At 51.7% G+C, this 23,221-nt stretch overlaps 1 protein-coding gene and 1 pseudogene across 2 annotated transcripts; both read right to left on the bottom strand.

The window, feature by feature from the left end:
* Window positions 1-1,256: 1,256 nt before the first annotated feature.
* GPR137C (G protein-coupled receptor 137C) lies at window positions 1,257-23,106 on the bottom strand. Of its 2 annotated transcripts, none has more exons than XM_053981311.1 (7): window positions 22,738-23,106; window positions 15,525-15,568; window positions 14,625-14,853; window positions 12,072-12,221; window positions 11,429-11,551; window positions 11,220-11,335; window positions 1,257-3,314 (listed from the first exon to the last, which is right to left on the bottom strand). In XM_053981311.1, exons 1-7 carry the CDS (start codon window positions 23,068-23,070, stop codon window positions 3,170-3,172), a joined length of 1,140 nt encoding a protein of 379 aa, XP_053837286.1. In that variant the 5' UTR covers window positions 23,071-23,106; the 3' UTR covers window positions 1,257-3,169. The 2 variants fall into 2 exon arrangements, with proteins under 2 accessions (XP_053837286.1, XP_053837287.1); XM_053981312.1 differs by lacking the exon at window positions 1,257-3,314 and adding an exon at window positions 9,368-9,399.
* On the bottom strand, window positions 5,887-7,427 carry LOC128809376 (splicing factor 3A subunit 3-like; annotated as a pseudogene).
* Window positions 23,107-23,221: the final 115 nt, after the last annotated feature.

Raw genomic sequence — 23,221 nt, 5'->3', positions numbered from 1 at the left:
GCCAGCCCTGACTGCACCCTCCAACATCCAACAGGGACAAAGGCCAGGCTTGGGTGTGGGCAGTGCTGCTGGAAAACAGCCCCTCCAAGCCTGGATCTGTGTGGAACCCCTCTGCTTTCCACCCTCAGATGTGGGAAGAGCAGGAGAGGCAGCGCGTGCTCCAGCAGAGCTGCTGCTCTCTGGCTCAAGGCCGCGTGGAGGTGGATAAACCTGGGAAAGGACAAAGCACAGCCCCTGGGCACAGGTGTCTCTTGGGTTTGAGCACATTGCACCTCACAAGATGGAGACAGGATCATGGCAGAGCCTCTCTGAGCTGGGAGGGGTCCACAAGGGTCACAGAGTGACCAGCACAGCTCCTGGCCCTGCACAGACCCCCCCCAACAATCCCACCCTGGGCATCCCTGGGAGTGGTGTCCAAACACTCCTGGAGCTCTGGCAGCCTTGAGAATGTTCCCTGGGGAGCCTGGGCAGTGCCCAGCACCCGCTGGGGGAAGAACCTTCCCCTGATTTCCACCCAAACCTCCCCTGGCACAGCTCCAGCCGATCCCTCGGGGCTGCAACCAGAGAAACACCAGAGGACAAACCCCCTGTGCCAGCCCCAGCTCAGCCCTCCGAGCCCACCCAGAGCTCCCAGCCCCGTGGCAGCAGAGCAATCGGATGTGCCAGGTCCTGGCAGGGCACAGGGGACCACAAGGCCACACCTGGAGCTGGCTGGGTCACCCTGGGAGCCATCCCAGCACAGAAACTCCTTTTTTTTTTTTTTTTCTTTTAATTTATTTCAACAGAGTAGTGCTTGGTTACAGTTTAGTGAAGAACAAATAGGTACATTCATTGGCCACAGCTCCTGGGGCAGCAGCTGCTGCCCACCTGCAAAGCCAGAACACTGTTAAACCGTACCAAAAAAAACCCAAAAAACAAACCAAACACCCACAAAAAAAAAAAAAAAAAAAAGAAAAAAAGAAAAAAAACCAAAAGAAAGTTTAATGAAAGGCAACTATGCATTAAAAAAGTCCTTGTAACTTCTCAGCTATAAATTACTTCAGTAAAACACGGGACCGGCCCCGGAGGAGCGGTCAGTTGGGACAAAGGAGTAAAACCCAAACGCTCGGCCGGACGCTCAGGGGTCCATCAGCAACGAGGCTCACTGCCCTGACCTGCCATCCCAAAAAATCCAGGAAGATCGTAGTGTGGGTGTGTGCTTCAGTGCAAGAGGAACAATGAGCCTGTAGCCCTTGGATTTTGTAGGTTTTTTTTAGTTATTCTTTTTTTTTTTCTTTTTTTTTTTTTAATTTTTTTTTGCACTACACTCCTTTCCCTCCAAAGTAAAACTTAAAGTGCTCCTAGTGCTTTGGAATTTAAGCAAGAACAGGGGCCACGAGTGTCACTTGCTGTCTTTGGAGGCTTATGGGAGCAGAAGGAAGGGTGACAGTGCCTGGCCCTTCACCAGCTTTGCCACAAGCCAAGCAGGGATTGAGATGGAGCAACCTGTTCCTGCCAGGAGACAGGGGAGCAGCCGGGGTGGAGCTCTGGGTCAGGGACTCGGGCAAGGGCTGTGCTGAGAGTTCCCATCTTTGCCTTCTCCAAAAAGGAAGCAGGACTCGCTGCTTTTTTAGGCCAGCAGGAGGTGAGCAGGGAGAGCACAGGCCACACACAGGGACAGGGCAGTGGGACAAGTGACACCGAGCTCAGCACAGCCCCAGGGGCGACTGGGGCCAGGCTGGCGAGGAGAGGATGCCCCGGGGCAGGGGTGGCTCTCACAGCTCTCACCACTGAGGCTGCCCCGGGGTCTCTCCAGCTCCCAGCTGCTGTCCCAGCAGAGCACTCCCTGTCCCCCAGTGTCACACCGGGGCTGGAGCAGCACGAGGCAGGTTAAAAGCAGTCCCAGGGTGGATTTGCCCCATGGTCAGAGCAGCTCCCTCCCTGCACCGGTGCCTTTATCCAAAGCTGCTCTGCTCATCCCCACGGCTGGCTCAGGGACAAGCCAGGAATAACACCAAGCCTCATCTCCAAAGAGCCCAGGCTAGGTCAAACTCGGCTATTTTGGTTAAGGAAAGACAGAGGGACCCGTCCCAGCCTGACCCAGCACTCCCACCCTGGGCACTCCCAGCTCTGGGAGGTCCCAGGTTCCTGGGGAGGGCAGAGTAAGGAGCCCAAGGATCAGATCCCTGTGGTTTCTGCCCCTTCCTTCTGCAACAGCAACGTTCCACAGGCAGCCACACACCCGCTGCACCTCAGTGGGGACCCAGTAGTTCACATTCACTTCAGGTTAAAACTCTTGGTTATCTGCTAAATGCAATTTAATACTGAGAGGGACGAGGGGAGCCCCACTGTGGGCAAGGAGGAGGGGGAGCAGGGCTGCTCCCAGCACCCAGGGGGTGCAGCAGCCCTGGATTCACACACATTCCTGCACACACACTCCTGCTGAGCCAGCTCCAGCCTCTCCCTGCAGGGAAAGTCCAGCCCTGTCCCTCTGCCACGGGCCAGCGGGGTCATCATGAGGCCAGCAGCAACACTGACCTCACTCAGCTCTGAGCCACAGGCCCAGGTAGGACAGGCCAGCAGCCAGGTGGGAGCAGCAGGCAGGACAAGACCCCCCGAGCCCCGAGGCCTCACCCAGCCCTGCCAGGTGGGAATATGGCACAGTAAACTCGAGCATCCAGTGCCAGGGGCCCTGCCCGGACAGAGCTCCCCGCTCCCAGGGAGGCAGGATGCAGAGTCCTTCAGGGAACACGTCTTTGCAGAAGACAGTGCCTCTCCCAGCTCTGGATGTGCAATTAAAACAGTAACTAGAACAGTCTCAGGCCAAGCACAGCCCGAGTGAGATTCGTTCCTTCCAAGTGTGCAGATAAAAGTGCAAATATGCATTTGATGTTTCTTTTCTAGTGAGGAAGCTCTGGTGCATTTAGCTGCCAACATCTTGAAGACCAGACCAAGGGAAAAAAAAAAAAAGCTTCCAGAGAGTTCAGCTTCACTTTGCTACATGGTACCTTAAAGTCACAGTTCTCTGACTTAACTGCCTGCAGCCCCGGGCTGAGTCCCGCGCGCAGCTGCGGCAGGTAGTGGAATGTTTGTGTCATGAGTTAGATGCTTCGGGGGGAGAGGAGGAAAAGAGGAAAACCAGGTTACAATCCTATACATGAGTGCCACTCTGGGAAGAGAGGGAGCCTCCTCAGTTCTGTGGGGCAGGGTGGGAGCTGTGGTGGTTGATCTCCGAGCCGCCAGCGGCGCAGAGCAAGGGCGCGCTGTCCGCGGCGCTCCCGCTGTCGGTGCCAGCCAGGGAACCGTAGCAGCCCGAGCACTGAGGGGTGGCCAAGCTGCAGGAGAGACAGAAAAAACAGACTGAGAGGTGGCCAAGCTGCAGGAGAGGCAGAAAAAAAAAAAAAAAACCATGGACTTTTTAGGGATTCATAATTTGGCTCCTCCAGACTTCTGCTCCCAGCACTGGTCAGGGGGTTGAAGTTTGAAGGTACAAAATCTCCAAAGAACTTGGCTTTGATGAGACAGCTACAAGGAGAAGAGCACCAGGCCCTGCTGGTCAAGAGGAGCCAGAAGCTCTGAACTGCTACACTACACCTCTGGGCATTTCTTTTATAGAATTATAAAAGAAAGGCCTTATTGAAATCAGGCCTCGCTCTGCTAATATTGCCAAAGCTGGCCTGTCATTTCTTCTAAGTGCAGCTAACAAGCAATTTGCAAGTTCCCATGTGAAGCTATTTTGAGAATCCAGAAGTTCCTTCAACACAACAATCTATTCTGAGGGTGAAAAACAAATGCACCTGCGTAAATAGTAAGATTTGTCCCATGAGAACCCACAAAGGAAAAGTGCAAACATATCTAGAGAGAGAAAACTTGATAGACATATAGAATAGCCCTTACTGATCAATGAACTGAGTTTCACTGCACTGCTGACCAATTAGGTTTAACACAGTGCTGGTATTTCCTATTACTATGAGCTCTGTGAGTAAAGAATTGGCTTTCTGCATGAAGAAAAAGGAGTCTCAACTGATTTATTCCAACACATGGTGACCCCAAAGACATGACCAATGCGAGACAAAAAACAGGTGAAATGAGCCAAGCTGACCACAGGAGCGGACGGCGAGACGGGATTTGGAAATGGAATATACGAAGTCATGAAAGGAAGATTGCAGCCAGCCATGAGTACAGCTGAGGCAGCAGCAAACAGCAGCCTGCAGCAAGACCAGGCACAGCACATGGACACAACCAGTGCTGGCTGCAGGATCAGCACGAAAAGAAATCCAAGCAGCGAATATATAAAGTAGCAGAAGGCTACGGCTACAACCAGCCGCGGGATCAGCGCAGAACAAGCAAAGACAAGAGCCAGCTGGTGAAGCAGAACCCGGGCAGAGAGTGCATGGGGGCTGCCGACGGCGTGGAACGCACAGAGATGAACACAGCTCCTGGGAGAAAGTGAGCACCCGGTGAGAACAAAACCGCGAGTCGCCGAACGCAAACGCAGCCCCCGAACCGCGGGAGATACGCGGCCGAGAGTCCTGGAAGGTGAGGCAGCCTAAGAGCTGCCGAGGAGAGAAGGGCCCAGCAAATCGTGGGGACAACAGTCTCAAGAATGGTGGTGAGTGAACGGCCAAGAACCAGAATTACGTCTGCTAAGATGCGGGGAAACAAGTCACGGAATAGAAGCGTGCCCTGGAAATGGCACGTGGGAGCGGCAACTGCGCGGATGCGTACGCGTCACGGAAAGAAAGCCAAGCTGGGAGTTAAGAGGCAAAATATGTGGGGAAAAGGAGAGAGAAAGTATAAGTATGTGCTGATAGCTTTGTTACTGCGTTGTGTGGTCCAGGGGCTGGTTCCTGATTTGGCAAGTATATTTAGTGGAGCCTGAGCCTACACTCCGGTTCTGGGACAGTGCCTGTGTGTGTGCCCCTGCGTGCGGGTGCTCGGGAGCACACGGCCCCCATATTGGTCATTCTTCCTTCTATCCCAGAGCTGGACTTGGCAGCAAGAGTCAAACCACGTGGAGAAACAAAGAAAGAACCAGGAGCCCAGAACCAGAACTTAGCTGTGTGCCCTTGCAGCCCCAGAGCAATCTAGTTACTCCCCCAGATGGCGCGGACACACGGCGCAGGGCTGGCTGGCTTCCACTCTCTGGGGAAGTGTGGTGACTGCAGGTGGCGGCGTGGCAGCCATCTGAGCGGGTCTCATCCTCCAGCAGAACTCGTAAACCGCGGGACCAGCGGTGGCCGAGCAGTATTTTTGTAGCAAAGCTTCTTTCCAGATCCAGGGGCTCCACCAGGGCTGGGGCTCTTGGTCAGGGGTCCTGCAGAACTCAGAGACTCCAAAACAGAAGAGGAGAGCTGTGGTAGCTTGGTGCCTTTCTAGAATTTTCTACATTTGTCTTTTGATATTCTTCCCCTTACGGTGTGCAGATTTAGGGTTTGTTTTCGTGCCTTTCCCCTTCCTCTTCTTCAACCACGAGTGTTTTAGGGAAGAGAACAGAGGTGCAGTGGCACAGGACAGAGCCACAGAGCTTTCCCTTCCCCAGCTGGTGGTGGAGCAGGGCAGCTCTGCCCTCCTCCCCCCTTTCTGGGGTGGTGCCTGCCCATCACTTGGGATTGGCTGATCTATATTTAATTGCTGCTCATCTAAAGGACCTGTTGTAGATATGGGGCGGCGCAGCAGGCCTCCCCCTGCCCCGGCACGTGGCTTGGCTGCTGCCCCTCTGTTCCTTTTTCTTTTTTTGTTTTTCTTTTTTGTTTGTTTTTTTATATAAAACAATGTCTAAGGGGCTTACTAGAAAGTGACTCTATGAAGTATTCTTGAAATCTCTATTCATGCACATACAAAATCCAAACAATGAAGGAGTCAGAGCTGCTGCCAGATCCACTCTCTCTGCAGATCTGGGATCCTTCACCTGGGGACAGCTACAGCAGCCCTTGGTGCTTCATAGGTCTTTTTATTTACTACATTCCCACTGGAATACTCATATTCCTCCTCTGTATCAGGCTGCCACCTCTCCAAAGCCTTCTGCTGTTTCAGCTTTGCCCACAACGAGACTGGATCCCCAATCCGTGTGAAGTTGGCAAAGTGTGCTGTGCTGGGAATGCCCAGGCACCGCATTCCATGGGCGTGTCTCCACTCTGCAAAGTGCCTCTGGAACGCCTTGGGTAGGTGCAGTTACCACAAATCTCACAGTTGTAGTTGATGTTCAGACCATGGAGTTTATCAACCAGTACGGGATGGGATTCCCATCCCAACCAAGAGGCAGATTTTTAGGGTTATAAATTATTTAATTTTCTTCATCTTCACTCTTGCTCTCACTGACCTGCTCTCCGTCCTCCCTCTCTCTCCTCCCCTGTGTGTGCCTGCTTACATTGCATGTTCTTGTGGGTGAAGTGTCTTTGTTCCCCAAGAACTTCCATGTACTCATAAATCTGAGCTTCCAGGAATGCAAGATCTTTTATTTCATTGTCTCTTTTGCTTCCTTTTGTCTTTGGATTCTCAGCAAACAAGGAAGGATCAAGTGCTTCCAGGGATTTGCCTTTAGTGCTAAAAAGCCTCTGAGCACGCTCCTCCAGAGTCCCACCACACTTCAGCCCCAAAGCCAGCAAAGCTGATTTTAACCTGTCCAGTCCCAGGGAGGCCAATTCCTCCCAGGAAGAGAAGGCCAAGAGGTCCTGGTGGGCACCAGCATGGGCGAGGGCACTGCTGGTCTCTTTTGGCCAGCCCGGGAATGTGCCGTTTTCTCACCTCTTCTCAAACTCCGTCTGAATTTTCCCAAAAAGTTCATTCTAGTCCAGTAATGGTTTCACTCGATCTGTGTAATCCTGCAGGTACTCAAGGAGCACATCAAGATACCTCTTATATTCAGCATTTTTTCTCTCCTTGGGAATATCAAAGAGCTGGTCAAATGTGGGTAAGCAAGTGATATAATCCAATTTCTCTGATGATTTCAGGTTAGGGTACTTGAGGCAACAATCATGCAAATCCAAGTGTCGTCCATACCCTTCCTCATCTGTAAACTCCACCAGATTCTGAGCTTCTTCACTCAGGTTGTCTCTGGCCTTCAGCAGCTCCTTAAACTCCACTGACATAGGAACACAGATCTCCAGCAGCTCCTTAAACTCCACTGACATAGGAACACAGATCTCATTCAGGTGCTTCCGGTGAAATTCCTTAATTTGCTTCAGTTTGTTGTAAAACTCCACAAATTCATTTGGCCTGGAAACTACACTGAGCTCTCCCCTACATGGGCCGTCCTTGTCATCGTACAGGTCCCGCAGGTTGCCGCTCACCTCCGTGTACCTGTCCTGCAGGGCCCGGGTGCGGTGGTCCGAGCTGATCTGGTCGTGGAGCGTGGAGTTCTTGGCGAGCATCTCCTTCACCATCACGTCCACGAGCCGCTCCCGCTCCTCGTGGTACCACCGCTGCTGCTCCAGGATCGCCTCCATCTCGCTCACAGCCCCCGCTACCCTGTGTGCCTGCGGCTCTCCTCTTCTCCCAGGATTATTAGCAGCAATTTGTTTTAAGTTCTTAACTCCTATACCCTTGAATTTTAGCTGCAGCAGTTCTTTAAGGTTTAGAAATGATTGGCTCGCAAATAAAATGTTACTGCTGAAGCAGACAAAGAATACTACCTGACACCCTGTGGGTCAGGGGGGTGGCAGTAGTCCCATTAAATGGTGGCTCAGCCCTCCTGCAGTGACAGCTGTGCTTCTGCTGGAGCAGGGATCCTGGAGAAGGGTGGAGTTTCCCTCTGAAGGTCCAGTGGTGGTGTAGATAGGCCTGGTCTTCCTCTGGGAATGCAGTGGAAAAAGCCTGCCTGTGGTGTTCCAAGACTCAGATTATATCCAGGTAGGAATGCTTGGCTCCTCCCCTGGGTGGAGCATCTCCCCATGGGATGATGGAATTTTCTCAGCCATGCAGTGACACTCAATGGCCATGAACAGAAGAGATCTCCTGGAGGGAGGACTGGTTGTGGAGGAGATAAGGAAAACTGCCCTACCTGGTTTCAACAGCCGGCCCATTAACAGAAGCTATCCCCACAGAGTTATGAGGGGTGGGTCATGGAAGAGATAAAGAACACTCCCCCAGCTGGCTTTAACAGATGGTGATAGAATACATCTGGGTACATCTTGCATTGCAATCTAAGACAGTTAAATATTACCTTTCTACGTTTTAAGATACAAAGCTGTTTTCTTTTAAGAGATAAGATGACTGACTAAAACAGCTGTGATAAAACACTGATAAACACTTATTTGTGGATAAAGAAGATAAAGTGTGTTCACCCTTGATTTTGTCGAAGATTCTATTGCTCCTTACAATCTCTGCTGTTTTATCTTCCATAGATAACACAAAATAGTCAGTTGTGATTCTACATTATGGCTGTTGTTGATTGTAAGCTGTTTTAGTGCTTTCCTTTGTTATATTTTACTGTCATAGGTACCTGACTGTTTAGAAAGGTGTTATCTCAACTTCCTAAGAGGGTTACCACAGATATATTGATTACATTATGTGAATTTAATGATTTTATAATAGGTATCATTCATAAGATGTTATTACTGTATTTATAGCTGGTTTCTTACATACTTTAACATCTCTTTGTGTAATTATCTAAAAGACACATGTCCTTTCAGGATCCCTCTTTTTTGTTCCCTAGCTGCTTATGCATCTCTTAGAGCAGCTGAGCTCCCTGGCTAGTCCCTGCACTGGCTCTGTGGTTTGACCCACTGCTGTCTCATAATTTTAAGTATTTTTCAGAGTTTCAAGAAAAGATATTTGGGCTTTGTTGAAAGCCTCCTCTGAACTGCTGGTCTTGTGGTTTTTCCCAGTTATTACAGAAGCACTCCAGCAGTTTGTTGTGTTTGAAGGATCTCTATCCTGAAGGAAACTTTGGAGGGATCCAACTGCTAGATGGTTTGATTAGTCTTAACCTCAAGGCCTTTATTCATGACTGCTATTCTTTAGAGCCTTGTTTTAAAATATATTCAGGGAATTCCCTCCCAGATGGAGCCTGGGCTGTGGCCAGGCCTTAGCTCTACCTGGATGGAGAATTTGTCAATAAACCCAATGTTTTCTGCATCAAAACTAGATTCAGGTCACTTGGACTTGGCAATTTGACCCTTTATATATGACAGCTGAACCTATCTTTAGATTGAGCTTGGGAATTACTATCTTGAAATAATTATCCAAGCCCTGACTAAATTGAGGTTTGTCAGCTGTTTGCAGACTCTGGGATGATGGTGCAGTATTTCAGACATTCCTAATTACCTAATTTCACATGTATTATTTATTATGTGTATTATCTGAAGTAGTCTTAATTGTTGTACCTGACTTATTCCTGATTGCAGTCAGTTTCTTGTTCACTACATGTATTGTTTCGCCTTGATGTTTCCTCATGCTCACACAACCAAAGACATGCATCTCATTTTAAAAAAACAAAAAGGAGAATTTAGTACCTTAAGAGCATCCAAATAATGTAATATGTACATTAGAAATTTAGACAACAAATTATTTTGAATAATGCAATATTTACAGTATGAAGTCGGAAAAGAGATCATCAAATCTAAATCCCAATTGAGTGTGCCTCAATTAGCAAAGCCTAATTGACTCATTGACTTCAAGAGAGGGCATGCTTGTGTTTTATCAGCAGCAGGTTGGAAGTGGTCACCTGTTTGTTCGATCAGACACTGATCACCTCTGGGAAAATGAGGCTCAGTGGAAAGAGAAACAACCTAATCACCCTGCAGCCCTCGTGGCCAGAACAGGAACAGAGGTAGGACTGCCAGGACTTAGCTGTGTCTGCAAACTACAGAGGCAATTTGCCAACAAAAGCCCCTTATGTCATCATCATGGTAGAGTGTTCCTACTAACCTTCTTCAGTCATTCCCTGTTCCGGGACCCAGGAGGACATTCAGTGATGTCAAAGATCAACATTTCCAGCTAATGAACTTTCTCCTGTGTCTTAGCTATTTGGGCTTTATAACAATGGTCAGTTATTTCCATTTCCCTAAGAGACATTGGGCATTATTGTTTTCTCATGCTGCGAAACCCTGTGTCAATGACATGATAGAATTTTATAAGTTTTGTTGATTGTAATTGGTCTTTTATCCATCTTACCCCTTATCTAATAGATAACCAGTGATAACCTTAATGAGATAATACCCTCACAAGAATAAGCTGTTTTAACATCAGAACAGAGCCTTTTTTAAATTAATGAAAAGGGTGAGATGTCCTAGACAGGTGGAAGAATTAAAAAAGAAAGGACTTATGAACTCAAATTGCCAAAGCTGGCCTGTCATTTCTTCTAAGTGCAGCTAACAAGCAATTTGCAAGTTCCCATGTGAAGCTATTTTGAGAATCAGAAGTTCCTTTAACACAACAATCTATTCTGAGGGTGAAAAACAAATGCACCTGTGTAAGTAATAAGATTTGTCCCATGAGAATCCAAAAAGTTAAAGTGCAAACACATCTAGAGAGAGAAGATTTGATAGACATATACAATAGCCCTTACTGATCAATGAACTGAGTTCCACTGCACTGCTGACCAATTAGGTTTAACACAGTGCCTTCTGATATTTCCTACAAACATGAGCTTTTTGAATAAAGAATTGGCCTTCTGCATGAAGGAAATGGAGTCTCAGCTGATTTATTCCAACAGTGAGGGACTTGGAAGTGAAGTGTTGCAGGCCAGGTAGGACTGGGCTTGGAGCAGCCTGGGATAGTGGAAGGTGTCCCTGCCCATAGCAGGGGGTGGAACAAGATAGGCTTTAAGGTCCCTTCCAGCCCTAACCATTCCATGATTCCATGGTGACAGGGCTACCAGGATGCCTCATAGGAGTTTTGCTGGGGATACCTCACCATTCTCCCCTCACCAGCACTTCCTGCAGAGCTTTGTCCCCACTACCTTCTAGCACTTCACCAGCCCTCACTCCCCAGGTGGAGAAACCCCTCTGGAGATCATTTCAGAGCCCTCTGGAATGGATCCCAGCCCTCCTGGATGAGGTCTCCTGTCTGCAATCACCACCTGTGAGCACCGTCCACCTCTCTGAGCTGGTCACTTCTGCCCAATAAAAACAGCTCCTTGTGAGCTGCACAAGGGAACAAAAGCCCTGTCAGAGGCTCCCTGCCCCATCTACCTTGCCCAAGCTGCCTCTTCCACCAAAGCTTTTCCTAGGAGCAGAAGGCAGGATCTCTGTTGCTGCCCCAGAGGGCAGCAGAGCAGCAGCACAAGCCTTCCTTACCCTCCTTCCCTGGCCCCGAGCCGTGACAAGTCATCGTCGCTGTCGTAGCGCCTGGGATTGTCAAAGAAATAGGCCCTGGAGCTGTAGCTGTGGCTGTTGACCATCCCTGCTGGAGTCTGCCAAGGAAAAAGGAGTTAGGCCAGAAGCAAAACATTCCCAAAAGTCATCTCAGGCATCCTCCCAGCACAGGGGGACTTGCTCAGGCCTACCAGGTTCTGGCTCAGTCTCTGAGCACGGAAGAACAGCACCACGAAAGTGGTTGGCACCAGCTCCCAGAGGAACAGGACCACTCCAAACACCACGTACTCCTCGCTGCTCACCTCCACGTGCACCTGTGGGCACAAGGCAGAGGGGTCTGTGTCATCCCAGCCACCCACAGAGCCCCCAAAAGCTGGAACTGGGAGTGCAGAGAAACCTTTCCAAAGGCAGGAGTCCCCAAAGCAGCACAGTGACCTTCACCTGGCTGCTGCTGCTGGTTTGGGTGAGCTGGTTCTGCTCAGAGGGTGCTACCAGGGCACTGGGAGCTCACTGCCCACACCAGTGACTGTCCCTCACACACAGCCATGCCCGATTAAGCATTGCTGTTCTGCTCTAGTTGAGTTGTTCCTCCTCTCCCGCAAAAGAGGAGTTGGCAGGCTGAAAGGGGCAGAGCACAACAGGGAATCCTTCCTGAAGAAGTGGCTGGGGAGAGGAGAGAGGTCTGCTGGGTGGAGAGAGCAAGCAGAGCAGAAAGGCAGCTTGTGTGGGGGTTCAGCTACCCAGACACTCCCCAGAGCCCCCTGTTCACCCTCACAGGATGAGGAGTGACTTCACTTCACTGGCTCTGGACTGGGGGGGGGGTCACACACTCACCTTATCTGAAAGGTTGTCCCAGCCATAGTTAAAAGGACCAGGAACATTGTCTGGAGATATGGCCACAGCTACCAGGTTATAGCAAGCCCTTGAGGAATACAGGAGGGCCACTACAGATCCCACCAGAATAGCCTGGCAGACAGATGTTCCCTAGGACAGGAAGAAATAAAGAGAGTTTTAATACAGAGCTGTGATGTTCTTCCCCGTTCCCTTTAATGCATGAGCAGCTGTGCAGGCAAGAATGACCCAGAACATTTGTATGTTGTTGCTAAAATATTCAGAGCTGGGTAAGAGCTTTCTCATGTGATGAGTTCATTGCAGGAGCCACACAGCCAGAGCTGCCTGGGAGCAGGGAAGGATCTGAGGCACTGGAGTGTCCCTGGCAGGACTTTGTCAGTCAGCTCCAAACTGGGGGTCCAGGGAGATGCTGTTCCACCCCCTGCCTTCCCCTGGGAGTCTCCACAAGGCCAACAACCAACCAGCAGGAAAATCAACTTCTGCTTTACAGCCCAGACCCTGCAGGGGTGTTCACCCAGCCCTTTCACTTGCAGCCACCCAGCACCCCAACACTGCACACAGTGTTTGTCTAAGAAAGAACCTCAAGTATTTGGGGTGGGCAGAAAGACCCAGAGCTGGAACCCCAGTACCTGAAGGGAGGCCACAGGAAAGATGGAGAGAGACCATTTCCAATAGCCTTGAGGGACAGGACAAGGGAATGGCTTCAGACAGAGGACAGGGTTAGATGGGATACTGGGAGTAAATTCTTGGTTGTGAGGGAGCTGAGGCCCTGGCACAGGGTGCCCAGAGAAGCTGTGGCTGTCTCTGGATCCCTGGAAGTGTCCAAGGCCAGGCTGGATGGGCTTGGATCAGCCTGATCTAGTTAAAGGAAACCCATGGCAGGGGGTTGGAACTGGATGGGATTTAAGATCCCTTCCAACTCAAACCATTCAGGAATGCTGAGACAAACCAGGTTTTGTTAAATCTATCCACTAATCCCTTTAATGGCTGCTGGGAGGCAGCAAGTCACAGTGAGGGACAAACACCCTTCAGCACCTGAGCTGCCTTTGTGTTTAAGCAGAGAATCTGCTGAGGAAGCTCATCCCACTGGTCTGCTCCACAACCCAGCTCTATTTTCCTGGATCTGGAGCTCAGGACAGTGTCTTGACAGCATCAGCAGGAGAGAGGTGCCAACAGACAAGTGACAGCCCTGAAGCCCAGCACACATCCTGCTGCCACTGGAAGCTGAGCCTGTGCTGCTCAGGCCAGCACAATGAGGCACAAAGGCTGCTGAAGCAAATCTCCAACTCACAAGGACCCCAGGACAGGAGCTGGCTGCATTCCAGCCTCCTTCCCACAGCTCCAACGTTCCCACCTTCAGTGTGGAGGCAGCAGCCTCCAGCCCTGCTGTGTGCCTTTGAGGTCAGGGGCGGGACAACCTTCTGGGGCATCTGTGTAACATTTCTGCTCATCCCCCAGCCTGTTTCTGCAGCAATTTCCCAAACACAACATCAGAGGATGCCCCCAAGGCAGGGGAGAGAGGCAGAGACCTTCAGCAGCCAGCCAGGGTGAGTATCCAAGTGGAGAGCAGAGGCTTCCCTGGAGCATGTTGTACACAGCCCAGAGGCAGCCTCGGGCATGTGAGGAGAGGAAGTTCCTGCACTGGGGGAACTGGGTGAGTTCATGAGTGTCCAGAGCCAGTCAGAGCTGGATACCAGGTCCAGGCCTGCAGGGATGTGAGCAGCTTCTCTGCCCTGCCTCACTGCAGATCTGGATGCAACCTGCAGCCTCTGGACAGCTGTCACAGGAGCCAGGTAGGACACCAGACCCAGCCCACACATCCTGGATTCCAGGAAGCCACTGATGCCCTCTGCTGCTTAAGGAGCCAGCCATCTCCTCCAGAAAGGCTCAGATTCAGCTGGCTATGCTCAGGTGCTCTGGTTTTTCCTCTGGATGTTTCCAGGCACTCAAGTGGACACTGATTGCAGCCTCCTGCCACACTGCTGGTGGCTTTTCCACTTTCCTATCTGCTGGAAAAGAGCTGTGTGTGTTCAGACCCTCACCTGTCCTGCTTTGGGACAGGACCTACAGCAACTTCTCCTCCCATTCCAAAATGCTTATCTCATCCAGGACATCCCATCCTACTCAAGCAGAGTCCAGCTAAAGCTGGATTTCTGGGGGGATCCCCTTTGCAGGGAATCGTGACACACCTGCTACAGGTAAAATACACAGCAAAAACTGCATCTGCTGCTCTGAGAGAACTCTCTCTTCATGGCAAACCTGGAATTTTCTATGCCTGAAAAGCAGAAGCAGCTCATAAATCTGTTATGCCAAAGCTGCAGACAAAGTATTCCCCTAAAACATGCAGGAAACATCACTCCCACAGCAGGAGCATGCACTTTGTGAAAAGGAGGTATCCAAGAGTTGCCGCCTCCACACTGGAAGGAGAATTTGAGCAAGAGCAGCTCAGGTGCCACCAGGCCAGTGCTGCCCTGAGTGAGCAGACCCAGATCCAGCCGAGCAGTCCCAGTGGGAATTCCCAAGGCATTTACCCACCTTGGACTCGAGGTAGACGTTGGCTGAAGACATCTTTCCCAGTTTGCACATGCAGCAGGCCAGGGAGATGGCACAGAGGATGAAGAGGCTGTCGTTGACCAGAGCCCGGGCCAGGACCGTCCACCTCAGCTCCTTCTCTGGGACCTCGCCGTGGATCAGCATTGCACAGGTTAAATTCACAACGAGGAACAGGAGGCTGGTGAGGATGGAGCCCAGGTACAACAGGACCCTGGAGAGATGGTGAGGGGAAAAATGGTCAGTGGGAGGAGGTTCATTCTGCACCTCCCTCCTGTCTCAGCAGAGCCTCCCAGTGCTCTGCTTGCTGGGAAGCTCAGGCATTCCAGCACATTTCAGGGGTTGTATTGGCAGCCCAAGGCTGCAGAGGATTTGTCGGAGCTGCTCTCATAACACATGAGCAGCGTAAGCAGTCATGAGTTACAAGACTCATCTTCTGACAGTCAGGTTCTTATCTTGCAGATTTTAAGTGTTGCTCCAGCTCTGCATTAACTCCAGTCAATAAGCCATGAGTCATCACAACCACTGCAACTCCTTTATTGAGAGCCACTGGAGCTTGCATTTTCCACCGTGGGTTTCCCTGGGAAGCACCTGGGCTGCACAAACCTGGGGCTCACCCATTGCTCAAGCCTTGTTCTGCAGATCTTTCCTGGGCTGGCACAGCTCAGAGTGACCCTAAGAGTCCACCCAGGGGGATCTGGGATGCTTGAGCTCCCCTGGCACACCTAAAGCTCCCAGTCCTGCTCCAAGGTGCAACTCTGCTCCTTTCTCAGAGCACAGGTATGGAATTCGAGCTCTGTTCAGCTTTTTGGGCCTGACCCTCCCATTCCCAGCCAGTTCCCCTGGGACCAGCTTTGAAGGGAAGGTCAGGACAGCAGCACTTACTTGTACTTGTTGAATTCAGCTGCACATTTCACTTTGAATATGACCTGGAGGAAAGATTTGCACAGGGTTACTTTACACAGCCTACAGTTTCCTTCCAACTTTGTCAAGAGATAAACAGGGAAATCAGAATCCAGCTGCACATCTCCAAGGAATCTGGATTATTTATTAGCACCAAGCCTTGCTCTGGACCCAAAAGAATGGTACTTTTTCCTTGTACAAGCCTAGCCCAAATACATGTTCCCAACAACCATAAACATATTTAACACCCCATATGTGACAAACACTTTAACACCACACCTTGAAGACTTCAAGAAAAGAAGGGAGTTTAGCACTTTGAAGTCCTTCAAAAATACACTTCCTTTTCCTAATTTTTTGGGCTGTTTGAGGATGTCAGCCACGTTGTATTTCCCTGTGAGAGGAGCAGGGACAGTTTAGGAAGGTGCAGATACTCCCAAGTCACAGCTCAGATGTGAATTCCTGCTGCAAAGGCACAGGGAACCTGTGCTCACACTGCTCAGGAACTGGGCTGTGTCCAGCTCCAGACCCCACCAGAAAGAATCCCAGAGCTGGGGTCACATTCAGCCACAGGCAAAGCTCATGTCCTGACTGGAGACTTTGAAGGAACTTGGGAAGAAGCACAGACACATCCAGTGCGATCCCACCTGTACTTGTGGGATCACTGCACAGGTGTGGAGGTTCAGTTTCTGTTCTCCCACAAGGAGCCTTCCCTGTCAGCAGTGAAGGATCACTCATCTCCTCCCAAGCATCCTTTGGCAGCTTTTATCCTGGTGGGATTCCTTGGCTCCTGCTTCCAAATCAGCACTGAGGTAGAAACAGCACAGGAGCTTCAGGAATCAGGCTGCTGCCAAGGGAATTTCCAGAGACATTTCAGGACCTGAGGGTTGTCTGAGCCACTGCAGTGGTTCCAAGCATTTCAAAGGACATTGGACAGCTTCAGTGATTCTCTTCCAAGAGCCACTTCCACTGCCTGGCTCCTCTTCCCGAGGCTGAGGAAGGATGAGCTTAACTTAGTGAGGAATGAGACATGGTTCTTCAGCAGAGGGAGGTCTCCAGCCTCAGGAAAGTTCTCTGCCCCCTTGTCCTGGCACACAGAAGAACAGGAGGGTGGCACAATCCACTCTGAGCCCTAAAATTCATCGCAGCTACAATAAAGTGGGCCTTGGAAGGGCCACGTGGTGACACCAAAACAGAAATATCCCTGAATCCTCCCTTGTTTGCTGTGGGTGACATTCAGGCACTTTGGGAGTGTCTTGGAATCACTGAATCACTGAGGCTGGAAAAGCCCTCCAAGGTCATCAAGTCCAACCATTAATCCAGCACCACCACATTCACCACTAAACCATGCCCTCAAGTGCCACATCCACAAGGTTTTTTGAACACTTCCAGGACTGGGGACTCCACCACTGTCTTGAACAGCCTGTTCAACACCTCACCACCCTTTCAGTGAAGAGTTTTTTCCTAACATCCAGTTAGGATCTAAATATTCCCTGGCACAACTTGAGGCTGTTTCTTCTGGCCCTGTCAAAACAGGCATTGGTGACATCCAGCTGGGAAACTCCTGGTTTAGCACCCATTCCAGCAGCATGGAAATCCACTGAGGAATCTGCACTCCTGCTATGACTCCCTCTGTAACCTCAGCCTCTGAACAGCCCTGCAGAGTCCCTGGCTTTTATTCCAGCTGGGAATGTCGTGTTGTCAGCTGAGAACAGCCCCTCAGCTGAGCAGGGAAGTGCCCCTGGCTCACAGGAAGATGCTGTTTTGGGCAGGACACTCTTCCCAAACCCTCCCCTGCAGCCCCAGGGATGAAGGCACACAAAGCTGAGTCAGGGTTAAGAGTGCAACAGCAATTTGAGCCTCATGCTTGGCCCACTGCCATGGAAAGCGGAGGGAGACCACAGCTCCAGCCTTACACTTTTATTAGCCCCTGGATAGTTATTCCTAAAACTTCAGGAAGGGAACAGCCACCACTGCTTTGGTGGTTTTGGTTTTTAAGGCTGATAAGTTATCTGAAGGTTGCTTTTCCTTCCCAGGGACTGGGTCAGGAGGTGCCACCAGCAGTGTGCACAGGGTGTCTCTGGGTTCTTATCCTTGAGACGAGCTCTGAGCCTCCTGCACGGGGCTCTGCTGCTCTCAGAGCCCAAGGACAGCTCAGGCAGAGGGTTCTGCTGTGAAAAATCCAGCACAGAGAGCTCTGGAGCAATCCTGTTCTTCAGAAAAACAGGAAAAATAGACCCCTGTGCTGCAGCAGGTGCATTAGGCCAAGCTGTGAGCAGCAATCCTTGCAAACTGAATGGTTCCTTCAAACCTGAGCTGAGCCCAGCTCCAGAAATCAAGCATGACAACAGGGAACAGAGGTCACAGCAGCACAGAGCAGCAGGACTGGGAACATTTACTCTGGACAAGTCTTTTACAGCAGTTTGGAATACTCAGGTGCCTTTCCAGAGCCATGGATCCCTTGAGCACTCCACATCAGCCAGAAGGTGAAGCTGAAATGAGCTACAGACCCCTCCAGCTGTGATGCTGGAGGCTTTTGGGTTTGTGATGAGTGGATTTATTCCATAAAAGTGATTTCCTTGCCCACATCACAGCCCAGAGAGTCCCTAGGGGTGTGTTCAAGAGACACACTCACCCTTAGAAGGTGCACTGGAGGTGTCACAGCTGCTGAGGGAAGTGACACATCCCAGATCCCACAGATTAATCCAAGGACCACTCCCAGTGCCTGCACAAGGCAGGATCCTAACCCTAACAGTGAGGCACTTAGGCTGGACCAAAGCCAAGCTACTTTCCAGCAGATCTGAAAGATCCAGGAACTTGCTGTTGTCCACTGAAATCAAATTCTTTTTTTGCTTCATAAAGACAACAGGAGTTTGGGCTCTGCAGATACAGGACACAACCATGCCCTGCCCCAACACAGCTCAGCTGCTGGAGCATCCCCAGACAGATCCCACATGAGATAATGGGAGCACAGCACAGACTATTTTGGGATCACACCTTGTACCAAGTGTGCAAACCCCTGCTTCAATCCACAGAGGAAAAGCTGGAACTGCCCATGAGGATCTCTCACCACCCTCGTATTAGTACTGAGATCATTCCATGCCATCATGAACACAGGCTGCAATTCTGCATGTTCCCTCCTTTCCTAGAATAGCTGGTCCCCAGCAGGGCCACCTGTTCATCTGGGACACACAGGAATCGTCAGCCATGGGATGGAGCAGTTTGGAGTTTCAGTGATCCCTCACCAGCTGTCCCTCTGAAGCACAGGGCACTGCCAGGTGTCTGCTACACAGGGAAGGTGAAAGAGGGAAATGGAGGATGGAGATTTTCCCAGTTTTCCATCTGAGAAGGCAGGAAGATCCAGGACAGTGAAGACAAACCTCTCCCAGGCTGGATGCTCTCTCCATGCCTGTCTCCAGTGCAATTGGAGCAGGAAGGGATGAAAGGGACTGATGCCATTTCCTCAGATGGAGCACTAAGAGCAACCCAGGCAGGGGAAGGGCTCTGGCACACCATCAGCCCCATGCCAGCTGCTGATTCCCAGGACAACCAGGGGTGCCAAGGGCTCAAGAAGGTCTTTAAGATCAAGGTTGTTGTGGATGCATTTCACAGAATCATTTGGGTTGGAGAACACCTCCAAGGCCACCAGGTCCAAGCTGTGCCTGATTCTCACCTTGTCACAAGCCCAGAGCTCTGAGTGCCACCTCCAGGGGTTCCTTGGACATCTCCAGGGATGGGGACTTCAAACCTCCCTGGCAACCCTTTCCATGGAGAAATTTTCCCCAATATCCAATATAAACCTCCCCTGGCACAGCTTGAGGCCATTTCCTCTTGTCCCTTGTTCCCTTGGGAGCAGAGCTCAAACACCCCAGGCTGTTTCCTCCTGTCAGGGAGCTGTGCAGAGCCAGAAAGTCCCCTCTGAGCCTCCTTTTCTCCAGGCTAAATACCCTGAGCTCCTTCCATGTATTTCCATTTCCATGTACCATGCTCCTGACAAAGACCTGGGGAAGAACAGAAGTGGCAGACTCTTGGGAAAGGTGGCATTGTTCAAGCAGCTGGCAGCACAGGAGCTGTTCCAAAGGCAAGGCAAAGGAGCATCCTAGGTTGGACACCAGAGCTATTGAGGCAAGACTGGGAGTGCATCTGAGGAATTCTGACCTCATGGACAGTGAACTACAGATTCCCAGGAAAGGACTCCTTCTGGTACAAGCTGAAGTACAAAGGAAGAGATGCTCCCATGCTAAAGGGATGTTCCAGGTGGAAAAAGTATCCCAAGGGAGCCTAAAAGAGAGCTGGAGAGGACAAGAGCATGGAATGGAAGGACACAGGGACTGGCTTCCCACTGCCAGAGGGCAGGGATGGACAGGATATTGGGAAGGAATTCCTGGCTATGAGGGTGGGGAGGCCCTGGCACAGGGTGCCCACAGAAGCTGTGGCTGCCCCTGGATCCCTGGAAGTGTCCAAAGCCAGGTTGGAGCAAGCTGGGACAGTGGGAAATGTCCCTGCCCATGGCAGGGGTGGCACTGGATGAGTTTTAAGGTCCCTTCCAACCCAAACCATTCTGGGACTCTATGAAAAAGAAACACACATCCCACACTCGTTCTGCCAGGTCTCTGCACCCCCTCAGGAATCTCAGGGACCAAGATGGGATAGGAAGAGGACAACCTGTCCCCACAGAAAGGAGGAACACCAGGCAGTTTAGCAAATTTGAATTTCAGCCCTGAAGCAGCCCGGAGCGTGAAGTAATGCCAGTTCTCCATGGGTTTCTGTTTCCTGGAGCTTCTTCCCCACCACCCTTCCATCCTCAGCCTCTATGCTGCCTGAAGAGCTCTGTAAATCAAGCAAGAACTGCTCAAATATCAGCACAGGCCATTTTCTTGCCCAGATGCCATTTCTCCAGCATCTCCACAAAGGAGGCTCTGTGTACAGGGACAATGAGGCAGGCCCTCAGCACAGCAGCAGCCCCTGCTTTTATCTGAGGACATCTCGGATCAGGATGCCACCCCCAGGGCAGCAGAAGCTCAGTGTCCTTCCACAGCCTGCTGCCAAGTGGCCCTTAAAAGCTGGGAATGGATGGGCATGTTCTGCTGGAGTCACACCAGTAAACACACCACTCACCTCTAGATCATGGGAGCCAGGAAAGCTCCAGAGGCTTTCCATTTTTTTTCTCCAAACCTCTGGAGCTTCACCACTGAGATCTCCCAGAAACCCCACAGAGTGATGGACACCCCTCCTGGTTGTTCCAGGGAAGTGTCAGGCCCTCCCTGGAGCTGAGCAAGCAGACCCATTTTCATAAGTCACTTTATCCTTCCCCACTCCAGATTCAGAGCTCTTATTTCCTCAGACAGGATTTCCCTTGGCTCTAGGTCTTCAAGGAGAAAGAAGTGGGATATAGGCAGAGTTCACTGAAAAGCAGATATCGTGGGAGGAGGAGAAGCCTGGGAATCTATTTGGATTTACTCTAAGAGGACCTTTAAACAAGCCTGCAGAGAGGCAAATCTGCTGTCAAATCCAGTGACCTAGAGGAAAACAGAAATCCAGCCACTCTGTGGAGCAGAGCACAGAATCCCTGCTTTTCAAGGGACACCAATCCCTCCTGGCTGGAACAACTGGGAGGTCAGGCTCCCTTAATCAGACAAGATGGATTTGTGCACTCTATGCACCATTTGTTATTCCACTGCCACTCCATCAACAACACCTTTTGCAACAGGCAGCTCACCCCCAAAGCCTCCAGGTGTTTACTGGTGGGGAGGGGAAGAGAGGGGGGGGAAAAAGAACCAGAACAGCAGAACAACCCCACTGCTCCAAGTGTCATGTGAATGTTGGTGTCCTGGGGAAAATGAAATCATAACTCCCGTGGGTGACACATCGGAGTGATTTCTGTGTGCTAGCAATTCCTTTGTGAGGCTGGGGAACAGCTGAGAGCTGCAGAGCAAAGAATCCCAACAACAACAACAAAGCTGGAAGGAAAAAGTGGTGACTTGTTTCATAAATAGGCAGCGAACCGGGAGGCAGGCGAGCAAAGGGCTGCTCTAGAGAAACTGGAGCAGAAACAAAATATTCAGGAGGAGGATGGGGAGGGGAGAGCCAGGGCTTTAGGGGATAAAGGCAAGTGGAAGGACTAAGGAAAGGAGGCTAAAAATCACCACAGGAGTGATGGGAAAGCCAGAAAAGCAGGGACACAGCTCGGTGACAATAACAAGCGGCTCCGCACTGTCCCAGCAGCGATGCTGGTGCTGGGAAGGGGCCCCCCTCGGCTGCCCCGGGCTGTTGTGCGAGGGATCTCGGGGTTTTTTTGTCTGACAAGCTGCGGAACAACAAGCCCGGTTCGCAGCGGAGCGATGGAGGGAAGGAGGGAGCGCAGCAACAATAGCAGAAGAGGCTCTGGCTGGTGACGTAATGGTTGGCATCACTCCAGGCCAGAGCAGCCCCTGCTGCTGCCACTTTCTGGTCCCCTTTGCAGAAGGGGAATCAATTAAAACAAAACAAAAAAAAAATATGCAAAACAGTCCCTCAAGTGACGCCCCCCCCGCCCCACACACACAAACACCACGCCGTGGGTCAGGGTTGCAAAGAGGAAAAATCCCACCTGGGAGCAGGGCATCACCCCGCGCCCCCCCAAATCCCAAATTCAGGGCATGTGGCTGTCCCCCACCGTGCGGGGTCTGCGGTCAGGGTACAGCCCCGCACCCCAAAGCCCTGAGGCTGGGATTCTGGGCGCACTTTTAGCTCACACCATCCCCCCCAAACCCCACCCCGCCCCCCAAGCTTGGATTCAGGGCACAATCCCTGTGCTTCTCCCCAAGCCTGGCTTCAGGGCACAATCCTTGTGCCTCCCCCACAAGGAGCTTGGATTCAGGGCACAACCCCTGCATCCCCCCCCACCCCCCAGCCCGTCCCGAAGTCTGTACCGAGGGCTGGATCCAGGGCACAATCCCTGCGCCTCCTCCCCAGCCGGGATTCAGGGCTGCATCCGCTCAGGCTGTCCCGAAGCCTCCGCCGGGGGCAGAGCCCCGGGATCGCCTCCCGCCCTCACCTGGACGCTCACATTCCCCGTTGCCACCCCAAAGCCTCGGCTCCAGGGCGCTCCAAGTTTGGAGAGCTGGCTGAAGAGGAGCTTCCAGCCCCGCTGTCCCGCAGGGGTGGAGGCTCGGGGAAGGGAATTTTGGAGGGGTTTTGCCCAAAAGGCAAAACTTACCTCGGCGAAATAGAGGTTGAGGAGGCAGAGGCTGGAGAAGAGGAGGCAGCCGGGCAGGCAGTACAGGAGCCAGTGGGCGAAGGGCTGCTGGAGGCGGAGGGCCTGCAGGGAATTCTGCAGGTAGAAGGAGAACAGGGTGGTCCTGAGGGCTGCCCAGAGCAGGCAGAGGAAGAGGCAGAGCGTGTGGTAACTCAGCCGCCGCTCGCGGTAGTAGAGCAGCAGCCAGAGCTGCAGGTAGGCGAAGAGGAAGAGCGCGGCGTAGAGCGCCGTGTGGAGCACGGTGAGCCCCAGCTCCACGGCGTAGGGCACGGCCGCCCCCTCAGCGAGGGCCATGGGGCAGCGGGAGGCACCGACCCCCTCCCTGCCTTCCCTCAGCCCCGGCTGGACACCCCCATGCAACAAAGGGGAGCCCCCCCCCTGCTTCTGCTTCTCCTTCTCCTCCCGCCCGCCCGGCTGCACCGCCCGCCCGCCCGCCGCCAAACAA

The sequence above is a fragment of the Vidua macroura genome, chromosome 6, assembly GCF_024509145.1.
Source record: "Vidua macroura isolate BioBank_ID:100142 chromosome 6, ASM2450914v1, whole genome shotgun sequence".
In the NCBI taxonomy this organism is placed as follows: Eukaryota; Metazoa; Chordata; class Aves; order Passeriformes; family Viduidae; genus Vidua; species Vidua macroura.
Note: the sequence above shows the minus strand (reverse complement) of the source record. Positions and strands in the feature narration are given on the sequence as shown.

Bases quoted from the DNA above. Each gene is read 5' to 3' on its own strand.
- GPR137C (XM_053981311.1), bottom strand. From the start codon at position 23,070: ATGGCCCTCGCTGAGGGGGCGGCCGTGCCCTACGCCGTGGAGCTGGGG. The intron at 11,336-11,428 runs GTAGGCCTGAGC...TTTCCTTGGCAG, and splicing joins AGAGACTGAGCCAGAACCTG to ACTCCAGCAGGGATGGTCAA. The intron at 3,315-11,219 runs GTAAGGAAGGCT...TCTCTCCTGCAG, and splicing joins CTCGGGGCCAGGGAAGGAGG to CTTGGCCACCCCTCAGTGCT.